Source organism: Bicyclus anynana, chromosome 17 (genome assembly GCF_947172395.1).
Source record: "Bicyclus anynana chromosome 17, ilBicAnyn1.1, whole genome shotgun sequence".
Classification (NCBI taxonomy): domain Eukaryota; kingdom Metazoa; phylum Arthropoda; class Insecta; order Lepidoptera; family Nymphalidae; genus Bicyclus; species Bicyclus anynana.
In genome coordinates, this window is record NC_069099.1 from 11,599,152 (window position 1) to 11,615,020 (window position 15,869).

Below are 15,869 nucleotides of genomic sequence, written 5' to 3' on the forward strand. Positions count from 1 at the left end.
TAAAAGATTCTGCGGTGAAGTAACCTTCGTTCTAGACTGATTTAATATGGGTTAAGAGAAAATTGGACCTTCAGTCGCTCAGTGACAGTTACGTTGGTCACCGCTACTCATATAACATACAATTATTGTATTTCTATACTAATATTATAAATGCAAAAGTAAGTCTGTCTGTCTGTTACCTTTTCATGGCTAAACGGTTGAACCGATCAAGATGAATTTTGGCATAATCGTAAATGGGAGCAAAACAGAGTACTTTTTGACCCTAAAATAAAAATAGAAGGGGGTGAAATAGGGGTTGAAAGGATGTATGGAAAATCATTCATTTTATTATTTTAGAATTACAGTTTTAAAAAACTGTTTATAAATCATACAAAAAATACGAAATATAATGTGATTAAAAAAAATTCAACCCTTAAAGTGTTGAAATAGGGATCCACGCGGATGAAGTCAGGGGCGTCTGCTAGTTAAAAACTAAGTAGGTAGTAATCTTCTTGTCATGTTAAAAAGATAGGTAATTATTCAAATAAGTATTAGACTTTTAAAATGTTTGAACCACTTAACTTAATACATATTAATTTTGAACTTCTAAATTAAGTTACTCCGTGACTTAAGCCTCAGTTGTCGATTTTTGGGATAATTTAAATTTCTCCGGCTGCTTGTTTAAAATACTTGCAAAAATCCATCTTTAGGTTTACTATGAAGTTGATGTGGGTACTCAAGGTTTTACAGTATTTTTTAAAAATAATACATAAAATAATGAGAGTGTGTATAGGTAAATAGGTATGTATGTTTTTTACTCTTTCACGCCGCTAGTACTAAACCTATTTGGCTGAAATTTAGAAAGAAGATAGATGGACACATAAACTACTTATATCTCGAAAATCTACATAATTCCTGAGAGATTTGTGAAAAACAGAATTCCACGCGGTCGAAGTCTGGTAGTTAATAGTTATAGTTTTAACTAATAAGCCCATCGAGGCAAGAACGTAAAAATCGTGTCGGATAATGCCGTGTGAATCGTCACTCGGCATTGTCCTATAGGTTTCTAACGTACGTTTTATACGATCTCAACGAATTAATCGTGGCTAGGTAGCCAAACGATAAACGACGTTTGTATACTGATGAAAACGTATGACTATACATACGTATACATGTCAATATACGTTAAAAAACTTGCAGGACATAGCCTTGTGAACGTAGCGTAACATATTTGCTGGCCATTTAGCTTGCACCGTGTAAGGTAATGTCAATTGGTCGAGGTATGCGAGGTCGCGCGCTGCGGAGCGGTTGGCGCCTTCGGGTGGGGCGACATGCATCTAGTAGCTTATTGTCTGGGACTAAAGCTTTTGCGGATAGACCGAGAAAGCTATAGCGTAGCTCGGTGAGCGGCGTTCTACGAAACAGAGTCTGGCAAGGATAGGTTTACATTACGACTTGTGGCAGACAAAATTATCGACAATACTCCAAATTATTTCATGCGTTGTTTGTATTTATTGTCTTTCAAATTTATTTAAAAGAAACTGATCGAGTTTCGAGACAATGAAGCAATTATTTTTGAAAAAAAAAAATAACAGGAATATTTATAAAAACTTGATGAAAACTGTGTTGAAAATTCTGATACACAGGAATAAGATTATTTCATTTTAGTTTATACTTAGTAGTGGTTAGCTCATTGGCTTAAATGGAAAACTTTAAGAATTAATAAAATGCTTTGAAATTAAATTGAAAAAGTGTATTTTTTTTATGTTGCTTTATATCACGAGGTCTGGCGTTTCTTAGGGTTTGGGAGCTTCTTTTTCCTCTAATGAAATTCTTAGTAATAATTGTTAATCCGGAGTTGGTGGTGTTGTGTTGTATTCTCCATGCCTGGAAGACTACGCTAAGCTGTATAGTATCACCCTACCTAAGATATTGGAGCAGTGTCGCGGTACTAAGCCCCATAACCAACGACGAACGCCTATATAGTTGGCTGTCAATGATGATCTTATTGTACAAGTGTGACTGGATGTCTGGTGTAAACGTCAGCGAGTGGCAGTGCCGCACGCGGCTCAGTTCGCAGAAGCGCGCCGGCGGAGCGAGGTCGGCCACCTGCGCGTCCTCGCGAGCGTGTCGTATCGACGCTGTCGCTGCGCGCGCAGGCTCCCGCGCCCCTCGCGTTCGATTTTCCGTCCGGGCGACGGTGGCGGCGCGTTGCATAACTGTGCGGCGGCACTCCGCGCGCGAACCCGCCCCGAGCGCCCGCGAGCGCGTCCCCGCGCACACACGCGCAAGTCGCGCCCTTTACGTAACGCGCGACCACCGCGCTCTCTCGCGACCCGACGACCCCCTGACAGGTTTGGAGTGTTACACGTTCGTTGTGCTTCGTTTTGGCTTTGGCTTCTGGCTTTGTCGGAGACGGAGCGGCGGCGGCGGGCCGGCGGTGGGCCGGTAGGTGTCGCAGTGCGCGTCCTTTGTCCGGGCGCGTGGTGGCGGTGGCGGTGGCGGTGGTGGCGTGGTGAATAATTGAGGCGGAGGCTGTTAGAGTATCGACCACGTCGCGTGCCTGGCGCTATTACCCGCCACAAGGACGCCGCGCTGGCTGCGGCAGCGCCGCGCCGCCGTCACCCGCGCCCGACCACCTAGGGTTATCTTTTGGCTTACTTCTTGACCTAAAATCTGTGCTTACAACATAAAACACCGCATAAAACACATCACCAATACTCATAAAGTAACGAATGCGCAGGTTTTTATTAGAAATTCACAACAATTACAGTTCGTCGACATATTTACGAGGAAAAAAATCAAACAGTGCTTACGATTCCCGTAAATATGGCGACCATTAAGCATCTGGTAACCCTATGTGCGCCTTTTGATTCTATTGTTTTTGATATCTTTAATATAGATTACTTTACTAATAAAATAAAGTAATCGATATTACTTGGTGAATGAAACACCTTTATCTATTTATTATTATATGAATGACTACACAAATATCAAGCTTTAGTACATAAGAGAGTCTTGTTTCGCATTTTTATTACCTTTAAGTTTTTACTCGAATGCTGATTGTGCATCTACTGATTATACATAATACTTACGTCGATATAATGCTTACATCGCACTTTACTCGAAGCTTTTATATCGCTACGACTTTAATCCTAAAATGTAGGTGACAGGTATTTTTTCGTTATTACGTAAAGCTATATCTTACTCAATCTAGTGTTTATTATATAACTTGACTTGAAAAGACTATTTTCGCTAAGATTTTGGTACGAGGACAACGTATTTCTAAACCTATGTTAGCGATATTCTACACATTCGTAGTTATGGTCGTAGCACCCGTAGCACTCTGCGTAGCGCTTGCTACGCAATCTTAATCTTTATTGGGCGTATTAATATAAGCTATCTTTACAGGTATTTGAGGCCCATGTAAAAATAGTTTACATTGTCAAACGTTGACTTATAACATGTTACTACAATTTTGTTAATTGGGGTGTAAGATGTCTAGCAATGGTTGACTGAGAATTAAATTCTATTTTCCATATAAGATATTAATATTACAAATTTATTATTTACTCAAAGTTACAGAATACTTGAATGTTTAAGTAAATTATTATACGTCGCACTGAAAAGTGACTGAAAGTAACATCATACGTTTATTCACAGACAATACAAGCACAAAATGTAATGTGTGTGTATAGATGCCCGGTTACAATCATTGAGATAAGGAATAAGAGATAAAGATCACTAATTAACTGATAAAAGAAATGAAGACGGTATTATTTGATTTGTCATTGGTGCTATTGATGGTGGAGGAGATCCTCAATTCAACGCGTATGTTTTTTTTTTTTTACTGCATAACTTCGTCATTTCTTAACCAATTTTAAAAATTGATTTTTTGTTTGAAAGAGTATACTTCCAAATTGGTCCCATTTAATTATATATTAACGAAATGGAAATAGGAATAAGAGATAAAGAACACTGATTAACTGATAAAAGAAATGAAGACAGTATTATTTGATTTGGCATTGGTGCTGATAATGGTTTTAGTTTATTTACAACAAGATATTCTAATTCATTATTAAATTTATGTTAAATAAAGTCGTAATACTTAAAATCAAACCAAAGTTACATAGTGATCACAAAAAATTAGTTTTAAACTCCACAAATTAGATCATATTCAAAGAGCAACCGATAAATTAGGCTAATCCAATTTCCATGTAGCAAAGTCCTTCGTTATTGAATTCGTTTCCATGTTGTAAGTTTGTTGTTTTTATGTTATATTTTCAAATAACATTCATTTACAAGATTTTCATATTTATATCTGAAATAAAAAAAAAATACATTTTTTACACACTTATAAAATAATCTCAGTATATGTATATGGTATTTCTACCATATTAACTGCGACATTCAACAGATTATTTGTTGTTACATGAAGTTAGTTGTAGAGTCAGTGGCTGTGATTGCCAGATCTTCGTCATTTTTTAAAAGCTGTTTTTCGACCCTTGCTTTCATAGGTAAGTTCAGTTTGTTTAGTTAGTGATAGCGCAATATGCTACAATACAATACACGCCGTGATAGCCCAGTGGATTTAACCTCTGCCTCCGATTCCGGAGGGTGTAGATTAAGATCCGGTCCGGGGCATGTACCTCCAATATTTCAAGTTATGTGCAATTTAAGAAATTATAAATCACGGGTCTGAAACGATGAAGAAAAACATTACGAGGAAACCTGCATAACTGAGAATTTTCTTAATTCTCCGCGTGTGTGAAGTCTGCCAATCAGCATTGGGCCAGCGTGGTAGACCATTGATCTAACTGTCATTCCGCGAGGAGACTCGAGCTCAGCAGTGAGCCGAATATGGGTTGATAATGAGAAGGCGCATAACAAGAACTATAATATCTTTTCCTACTTTTTGAACCTCTTGGGAAATTAAGTCACTCCTTATGATGCACTGTGAGACTAATTAGTACCTTACCTACTATAGTTAAAACTTAGCCTGCTATGGATTTCCATTTGAAAATTTTAGATAAAGTCCTACTACTACTCGATATAATGAAATTTTACTTACCAGTCTCTGAAAGGTTTATATTATGTGAGTTATTTCAAAATTAAAGACATTTCGTGAATAAAAACACTTAAGGTGAACATGATTAGCAATATCTTCATTATCATTAACATCTCCCTCATTAATAGCCTACTTTTCGGCCCACTGCATTAGCCTATTTATAGGTCGTAGGCCTATTTTTAGGCCACTGGCCTCCTCTCTCTGAAAGAAAATGACTTGGCGCTTTTACCCACAACACTGCTTCCTTGCGGGTTGGTGTTTATTTGGGTGACAATGTTTTGAGTTTGTAATGGTCCCTGTCAGTATAATAATAATGAAAACGTCCGTGTTCACCGATTCACCGAGACAAGGAGAGCTTTATTCAATTCGGTGTGCTTCTGAAAATTTCTTGGAAGGAAAAATTCTAATGTTTCCTAGCGTGACCCAGGTTTAATACACAGAACCTTAATATAAGCAAGCCAGAGCTTTGCGTTCGTCTCTATCACTCTCTATCTATAGTAGCGAGACAGAGAGAGCGAGATAGAGACAATTTTGAAACTCACACTATAAAGTTACAAAAACATCGATACAGAATAGCTCTACAATAGCCTCATATACCTGCAGGATGTTATCCAAAGGGCAGCATATTTTTTTGTGGTGTGTACGTAGAAAACACATTTTATCTTTTTATTGGGTTCTCTACGTACAGAAAGTCTTATTCTGACAATAAAGGTACTTTTACTTTAAGATTACCAATAAGCAGTCGATAACCGTTTTTTGACCTAGTTTTAAAGCTACTTATCAATGTTAAATATCACAAGTATAAAGAACCTTGATAATCTTTAATTTTATTGATGAAAAAAGGTATTTGTGAAATCGATTTTAGCTTCTAAAAATCTAATTGTTAGTTTTTGAAATAGGTATAAATTAAAATGCTATTAGTCTTGCATTTGGCGTTCGTGATAAATTTTTCATTATATATTTTTTTACTATACGTAATGCGGCAAACTTAGCCTTGTAGCAATTATAAAAAGTTTACGCTTAACTATTGTATGGAGTGTAAGTAAAAATTATGCAGCATTATCGCATTACGTTGTGCATAAGTGCATTATATAGTAGCTGAAACTTGTATCTCTTAACGAATATACTTGCTTCCAACGTCTGGGTAATTCTTTGTGAGAATTCTGCACTATTTCGGGAAAAGATTTGTGGGGCAAAAGCTTATAAATCTGAAGTACCTACTCATGAATTTTTTTCTATCCGAAGTAACCCTGAATATTAAACTTTGTTTCAATTATTATCAATTGGTAGAAGCTCCCATATGGCTTGACATTGTTTGATACTTTCAATAATAGTTGTACATACGAGTTTACCCAAAATCTTGAGAAGTACTGAAATCTTCCTTATAAATCACCCTATCTATCAATGACAACCGCATGAAAATCTGTTAAGTTGACTGTGAGGGTATCGCGAATAGACAGACAGACGCGGATGAGGACTTTGTTTTGTAATGTATCTAAATACAAGTATCTAAAAGCGAAAGGTCATCACAATTTCTCAAAATCGTTTGATGTACAGAGATGAAATTTGGCTCAGAGGTTCATAGTTCATAGTAAGTAGACGTCCGCTGAGAACAAATTTTGCGAGAGGGCCAGATAAAGGAAGTCTAAGGGCGGACGATGTGTTGGGTGTTAGCTAGTATTTATAAAAATATAATATACCAGGTAGACAAACGACATCAAGCAAGTCGCAGGGATTTGCAGGATCGTGAATGGAAGGCCCTACAAAATGCCTACGTCCTGCAGTGGACGTCCATCGGCTGATATGTTGATGATGAATGCTCGCAAAATATTTGTCATATTGTTATATTAATATGAGTACATTCTATTCGTTTATGCTTATAGCCGCCTAAATAAATAACTCATGTATGTATGAAAATCGACGATCACCAAAGTTCATGCCACGGCTCGTAGCACAAATACAAACCTCAAGATCGATACCTAAATTAGACCTGTGGAACTAAAAATACATGTAGCACCGTCCACCATACATAGCAGCGTAATCGCTGTGTACGATCGATGTTTAATGAAATTTCTCCATCGCTATTCTGCATTGATTTTGCTAGTGGGCGTGAATGGAAATACTTTTCATTGAGTTACGGTGATAGAGAACTGGAACTATTTTGGAAAACTATCCGAGGTCACTTTAAATTAATACGATCTACGTTTTTCTTTAATAACTGGCCGCTTACGGCTTTAGGTTCTAGCTATTAGTGTAAATTAAATTGTAAATTCTATACAGATTCAGACATTAATAAGCTTAAAATAAAAAAATCTTATTTATCTTCAAAACCAGTACAGACATTAATTACATTAAAATACGTCTGTGTTAGTAAATTAGTAATATTTTTTACACTGTGTTTAAGGAAATTAAAACGTTGAAAATACGAGGTCAAATAGTAAGTATGCTTGTGTGTAAATACAAGGCAAGGTTTATCTCAAGACCATGTGTGTATTGTCATAAAATATACGCAAGCACCTACGTCCTACACCCAATTTGAGTCCCATGGAATGTTAAGAGTGATGCTAATTAAGCTTCCAAGATTAGTCCCACTTACTCAAAGGGTCTTACCACCAGCTCTTACATCCGTATTATTTCTTAATTGTTGACATTTCGTATCATGCGATCCTTAAAAGCTTATTGCAGAATTGATCCGTTTAGCAATTTTCGTATCATTGGGCAAGTTAAATATGTTTGTATTGTAAAAATACTTGGCAATAATTCGGAATCATAATAATAGGTAATAAAATGTCAGAAAACAAGATTATATAAAATCTCTTTAAGAAAAAACCAAGTCATTATGTCCTTTATATTGGTAGGTGGTACTACGCCAAATAGGATCTTAAAGTTCAGTATGTTATTTTTGACACCGCCTTTTAGATGCACCGGTAATGAATCTTTGAAGTCGGTATTTTTTTGTTAAAAGATTTTATTTTCCAGATTTTAGTGTGTCCTAGCCTTCGCCACAGTACGGGCAAGTTCGCACACTTATTTCAGCTATTTTTTGATTATTTTTAGCACAAAATTATATGCGACATATTTAACATAAAAATATATGCAACTAAATTTTTTCAAAGTAAAAAGAATTTTCAAAATTAGTTAAGAAATAAAAAAACAAAGTTATGAGGTGACTTACATTAAAAAATAAATTCTTCTCCTTTTTTTTGAAGTCGGCTAATAAAATTACGCTAGATTTTAAAGTCGTCGATTTATTATTTCATTTTCTTTCTGTTGAGACATACTCGTATTATATTGATCGAAGAATCAAGTGTACGAAGGTAAGTCGCTAAAGCTATGTAGGACTTGCGACACTTGACTTTTTCTTTTACCCGCGACCCTCGAGAGTGAGATCTGGAGGTCGCGACTAACAGCTTGAAATACATTGCCATAGAGTATATATGTCACCGTTAAATTGTAAAATACGTTAGTTTATAATCTTACTCGCGATATTGTAATCTGTGGATATATTGTGAACTGAACATACTGATTACAATTTAACGTGTTATTTTTCGGTGTATTATAATCTATCGAAGTAAAACCGTTAAATTAACAATCAGGATGAATTTACCATAGAGTTACAAAAATATTACAGCGGGCATAGTAAAGATAGTTATGTTACCGTTAAATTACAATTTAACGGTAACATATACATTATACAGGGCTTAAAAGTCAAGCATGAAACCTTCCTTACGAAAAACCATACTCATATAGCTCAGATGACGCCAACTAGAGATTTACTCGAGCGTCGCAGTGAGCAATTTGATTAGGCAGACTAGAATCTAGATGATAGTATAAAAAATAGTAAGAAAAAGTTGTTATATTATAGTTTTGACCATTCAGTGCAGCGGAAAGCGTCTTACAGATTTTTAATTATTTTTTTAATATTTCGGCGTACGAAAATCGGCATTTGTTTTTTGGTATTATCAGCCCCTATATATTTATCGACCACGCTCGAGTGACACCAAAAACCCCTTTTCTATTAGTTGGAGAGGAAAGAGGAATTTTGGTGTTTTAAAAAGTATAGCATTTTGTAAACATATTTATTCAGCCAGAAACAAACAGATATTAATAATTAAATTAAAATAATTGTAATCCAAGAATTAATAATATATTAAATTAATTTATTTATTAAACTAGCGAACCCGAGTCAAGCTTCGCTTTGACTCATTCCCTATCCCTATCCTATTCTACCCCTACCCTACCCCTACTATGCTCCTACCCTACTTTCCTACCCCTATCCAACCCGTACTCTACCCCTACCCTACCTTTATCCTAGTCCCTACCCCTACTCAACCTCTACCCTACCCCTACCCTAAGTATCCTATGTCCATCTCCTAACTCCATGGATCACTTTGTCAGACATAGAAATGAAAAAAAAATTGTACAGATGACCTTGGCCTAAAGTCTCAAAGGCAAGCACTACAAATAAAGCTTATTCTCACTATTAGATAATGAGAATATCGTTATAACTTTATTAGTAAAAGTAATGAAGTTTTCTTATTCATCGATAATGAAGTCATTCGAGATTGCTTGATCAAAACGTTTACCGATTTTATTGAATAAATTATAATACAATTTATTTCACGTCATGAGCATTCGCTAGTAAAACTAATAAAAGTACGAGGGACCATGCATACATTTACATGTTATTCGCTTTGGCGGTTGCCTTGCCTCTCAGTGAAATTGGTTCGGTTTTTTCTCATAAAACTAAAGTTTTTATAACCAAAGTATTTTGGACGTACCTGAGTAGATAACATCCTGGATGTTATTCAAATTGAACTAGGAAGCAGTACAGTGCTTTTTGAATCTATAGAATCTTAGCTTTTTCCCATGTAGAGCTATTCTGTCAATGTGTTATTACTGATCAGAATGACTTTTGAATTTGTCTCTATCCCTCTTAATCTATTGTATCGTGTTAGAAAGAGATATATAGAGACCAAATTGAGCCTCACTTCGGTCGAGACACATAAATTTCGAGAGTATCACTACAGTTAGTGAAGCTATACAATCTGAAAACTACTAGTAGTACTACCAAAAACTTATTAGTAATATAATTATAACCACTGCATAACGGCACAGACTGCATTCATGATGTCAAGGTGTTGAAGCTTCCACTCTTTTCTTCCATAAATAGTCATGATGTGCTAGGAGACGGTACGACCAATCACCAAAAGGCCAACGGACCACGATCAAATCCACCTTTCCATGCTGTTCTTTTTTTTTCAGGTTTAAAAAAGTAGTATCATTAATAGACATACTTTTGTCTTTTTTTTTCTCTATTTAAAGAGATTTTTCGCCGAGCGAATATGCCTCTCTGTTTTAGCTACTTTCGTCTTGTGCTTATGCTTTAAGCTCTACAAAATTGGTAAATATTTTTATTAAAATACTTATTTTTTTATTTTCTACAAGTTAGCCCTTGACTAAATGAATGAATACTAAATCCCATAAACAATGGCATCTTAAATTATATTGATACGAAGGGTGGCAAAGCTGTATTAATATTAATATGATGTACCTACTGTAATGGAGCTTTAGTCATTTGTCAGGGCGGGAAGGAAAGCTACGTGTCCCGTTGTAACGGTAGGGCGGGCGGGTAGGCGGGACGAACGTGACGTATTTATTATTATTATTTTTTACGTGTAAACAGCTATGCATAAAATGCAATCTACCTTTCGTCTAGATGTGATACCTCGTAACTAACAATTTTTGGTAAAAATTGATTTTGATGCAGAAAGCTTCAAACAGCTTTTCCGGTAGAAGCCCGTAAATATCTTGTAGTATTTATTAAAAATACTACAAGATATTTACGTAGTGTCGTGATAGCCCAGTGGATATGACCTCTGACTCCAATTCCTGAGGGTGTGAGTTCAAATCCGGTCCTGGGCATGCACCTCCAACTTTTCAGTTGTGTGCATTTTAAGAAATTAAATATCACGTGTCTCAAACGGCGAATGAAAAACATCGTGAGGAAACCTGCATACCAGAGAATTTTCGTAATTCTCTGCGTGTGTGAAGTCTGCCAATCCGCATTGGGCCAGCGTGGTGGGCCTAACCCCTCTCATTCTGAGAGGGGACTAGAGCTCCGCAGTGAGCCGAATATGTGTTGCTAATGATATCTAACGGAGTTTTTATTCATGACGTGAAGGGAACGTTGACATTTGTATACTTGTAACTAGCTAACCATAAAATACATCAAACATCAGTCTTTCTTGCATCTAACAACAGCTTTAAAAATACTACTTAATGTTATATTAATATTATGCCTTCAATAATGGAGCTTCAGTTATTTGTCAAAGCGGGAACGTGTCCCGTTGGTACGATAGGGCGGGCGCGTAGGCGGGAACGGAACGTGACGCATTTCTATATCTACGTGTAAATAGCTATTCATAAAATGCAACAGCCTTTCTCTCCTCTAGGGACCATATTTAATAACCTAGCATTATCTAACAGTAACATTGTCTGTCTGTATATCAGTGGCGTACGCAAGAACTTTAACTGAGGTAGATATTATACGTCCAAATTGTACAAAATGTATTATTCCTTCTTTATTATAAATTCATAATAAGTCGTCAGAGTAGGCAGTGCGTTTTTGCATCTTTGAAGTGCACGCCACTGATCTCTAGCTTATGAAGGACCGATTTTTTGTGAAGTATAATTTATTATGAAACACGGCTAAATCTCATATGGTACAACGTCAGAGTACGACCGACTAGTTTCGAACGCTGCACGATCCAAACTGCGATGCGGCCGCTAACAAGATTCCGTTACACTCTCCGACAGTTTCTGAATGTCATCTTTTACAATCTATACAGCAGACTCAGAAGTGGATTACAAAAATAAGAAAACCAATGTCGAACAAAGGTATGATTATTACATTATTAAAATCATACTGTAACCAAAACAAGACCCTAGAATGGCAGAGAATGACCTTGAGTTGAGTCACACACTTGTAAACGTTGTGTGTAGGGTTAAGGGCACCCTTGATGGTTTACCAACACTCCCCTTTCCAAGTCACTCTCCCCGTCTATCCCAAGTAACCCATAAAAAAATACGCCACGAGTATACTGAAGCTGACCGCACGACGAGTGCCTTATATCGCAAGTCGTTCCCGCCAACTGATACTCCTCTGTAACTCCAAAAGTCTAAACCCCTTAATTTTTCAAATTAAATTAAAATTATGTTACTGAGTAAATTATAACTAACTAACTAATACCAACTTACTAACTTTCATTCATCTTTGTTAGTCGAATCACATATTAATTTTTGGATTCACCACAAAATCTCTTAATCTTTTTCTTATTTTATAATAATTATCGATTATGATACTACTTACAGTACATTACAGTCGGAGTACTAATACACATTTCTGTACAAGGTTGCCCTATATCTCTGAAGGTGACCCATATTAGCTATAGCTGACAGGGAAAGCGTTTGCCGGAAGAAAATTGCGCGTCTTTGCCACACGTATTTCAAACGAGGAATTGTATTCGTACGTATTCGTAAGTATTCCTAGAGTAAGAGTATTCGTGGAATGGCAATTACGAACGAATGTATACTTTGCCGGTATTTTTGTTCAATATAAATCTGATTCTTGTCGTAGATTTATTGTGTCGATAGCTATTATTGTTGAGTATTTTTTAAGCATGACACAAATTAAATTTATATAACTATGAATGCAATGCATAACATACTAGCAGACGCCTGCGTATTTAGCGTTCCCGTGTAAATACGAGGATAAAGTATCCTATATCACTTACAAATATTTCTATTGAAAGAAAGAAAAAATCTTTATTAGAGAATTATACCACACGACACAATTTGTTCTTTAACAATATCCTGCGATGTGTAGCACAACCCAGTAAAGGGATCCAACTCAGCATAATGCTACATACTCTTTAAATAAAAAGAGCATGCAGCGCTGGTTTTCAGTTGGAACCGTTGACCAGATGCCGCCACAAACACAGCACACAACAACCTAAAAAAAATAAACTATAATAATAACTTAAAATAAATAATATTGGTAAAGGAATTTCTGAAATCGGTTCAGAAGATCTAGGGATTATCGCCTACAGCCAAACTTTACCTCTTTATATTATTAGTATAGATATCCCTTAACACTTCAAAACTAATAGTACTGCACATACGATGTATATTTTGCTTTCTAGTGTAGCATATTTTAGGGTCTTTGTAGTTGATTGGCTTTGTTTTAATAACATAAAATTGAAAATTTTGAAAAACCCCCGAATCTCAGGAAAATAATAAATTACACTCTCGATTTAGTCATTGATATTCCTTTTCAGTGCGCTTACATATGAGACCCCACTCAAGTGTATTCGCAGACAATCGGTTATTCTTCCCCACTTTCAACCCCCACAACTTTTAAACGATTGAACCGATTTTCATCAAACACGTCTAATAACACTCGCACATAAGTCACCTTTAATACATAAAATACTGAATTGAAATCGCTTCATCCGTTCGGGAGCTATGGTGCCACAGGCAGACAGATAGACACGTCAAACTTATAACAACCCTCTTTTGCGTCGGGGGTTAAAAAGTAAGCTTTTATTTAGCTAGACGTTCTTGATTAGCTGGTTTTTATAAAGAGTAGCAGAATAACCCTATTCCCTGTTAGTGTCCTTCTGCAGTCTATAATTGCATAAGTATATCATTGGAAGTTAGAATAAAAAATAATACTGTGGTATAGGTACTATGTAATTACATAAATTAATGAGTATAAAACACAATGCAAGCATTTCCATCATTGCGTGTTTTAAAAAATAAGCCACAATAAAAACCACGTAAAAACGTTAACGTGACGAAATATACCTACAGTGAAACCTTATTTACTCTCACGCTATGACATAAAGGTTCGTTCACAAACGGCTTTGTATCAGTTTACTAGACAAGTCCTTTACATGGTGTCTTTTTATCTTATTACTAGCGAAACCAGCCGCCCTAGCCAAGTGGCACGACGATTCTCTTTCTACGATCGCTAACGCTTCGAAAACTAGAAAGATGTATGGGAAAGTGCTATTGATAGGTCACGTAAACAAGATCTGTCATTCTCTTATATTTTTCTAGCTATCGAAGCGTTAGCGAAGCTTGACTGGGTCCGCTAATCTGTCAGGGAAATGATAATGATAAAGTATAGACCTTAACTTATAAATTAAACAGCTGGGCTATTCATTAACGATATTTTTAAATCTCGCAAGTGCGAGTTTCGAATTCACCTCTATCTCTCTCCGATTAACACGATGCTACAGAAGATAGCGGTGAATTCGCAACTCGGACTTGCGAGTAAATTAAAAATATTAACGGTATCATCATTTATGAAGTAGTCATGTTTGTAGTTAATAACAAAAAAAATATTTATACCTTATGAAAATAAACGCGACAATGATAAATTTAGATGCGAACAACATAAAACTACTCTGTACCATAATAGTTTATTCATTGCGGCAGTAAGAATTTAATAAAATAAGTTACCAAAAGAAATTAGGAAAGAAAAGAATATAAGTTGCTTTAAAAATAATTTATATAAATACCTAACTCAGCAGGCATTCTACAGTGTAAATGAGTATTTAAGTTGATATTATTGTTATTTTCATACATATTTTAATTGTAAAGATGTAAATTTGAAATGGTGAAATTGTCATTTGAATCATTAAATACTTAATAAATAATTTACATGCCTAATTGGCCAGATACATTTACCATCTACATCTACCGACCACCTGTATATATAATGCAAGTATCTGCAAAGAAATAAATTGATTGATTGATTGATTGAGTTATACAAAACATCGTTAGAGAATAGCCGTGCAGATCTCCATTCTGTTTATTTTACAAGTTAAGGCGTTACCGGGTATACGAACCAGTCTACCGTTGATTCAGTGAGAGCGTATCGATCGGGGTCTTTATCTCTCATCTGTACCACGGCAGCTGCCATCTGCGGCACTCGAACGAATACCAATAGCTGTCAGGTCAGCATGAGATGTAGGTGGCGTGCTATCTCGATCGGAACGGATGTTTTATCAGCTCAGATTTCAAAGGGAGGTTGAATTGCGTAACTTGGTTAATTTTTAAGTCGACTTAATAATATAGGCGGAATTTTACTCTGTGTAAAATACGTAATAAGCTGTATTTGGGTTTCTTCAAAAAGTGTATTTGGATGGAGAATACTACGGTTTTAAAGTGAAAGCGTAGAAAGTTTTTCGTCGGTTCTGACTGGTGTTACCGATTGGAATCGTGTTTGTTAGTAGTGGCGAAAATCCAAAGTAACAATTTTTTTTTTCATTGTTCATATTGGGTTTCAAAGTGTCATCTGTTTTAATTCAATGTTAGAAGGTCATTACGAATTTCCTTGCTTCTAAATTATAGTCTATTTTCATTCATTCACCTTCATCAACTAAGTTTGCTTACATATTTTTTTGTTTGTTTATAGAAGCCGCTAATTTCAGGAACTACTGGTCCGATTTGAAAAATTATTTCAGTGTTACATAGCCCATTTATCGAGGAAGGCTATAGGCTATATATTATCCTTGTATTCCTACAGGAACAGCAACCACGGGGGGTGTAACCGCGCGGCGTCAGCTAGTACTTATATAAAAGGTCGACTGTGTAGTTGGGTCTCTCATTAAAGAAACTCTGCAAGTAACTTAACTTCAGGAAGACTACGCGTGTATATGCTCCACTCAATACAAGCTATACAAAGTTACAAGCCAAACAAACTTCCAAATAGGGTCCTCGATATGTTTCATGAAAGTCGTCCTCCTGTTTC

General features: G+C 36.1%; 1 protein-coding gene across 1 annotated transcript in view; it reads left to right on the forward strand.

Annotated features, from left to right (window-relative positions):
- Positions 1–2,005: 2,005 nt before the first annotated feature.
- The window catches only part of LOC112055357 (uncharacterized), a 65,370-nt gene continuing 51,506 nt past the window's right edge, over positions 2,006–15,869 (forward strand). Inside the window, exon 1 of the mRNA XM_024095468.2 lies at positions 2,006–2,427. Coding sequence (XP_023951236.2) covers positions 2,006–2,427 — 422 coding nt within the window. The remainder of the gene's footprint in view (positions 2,428–15,869) is intronic.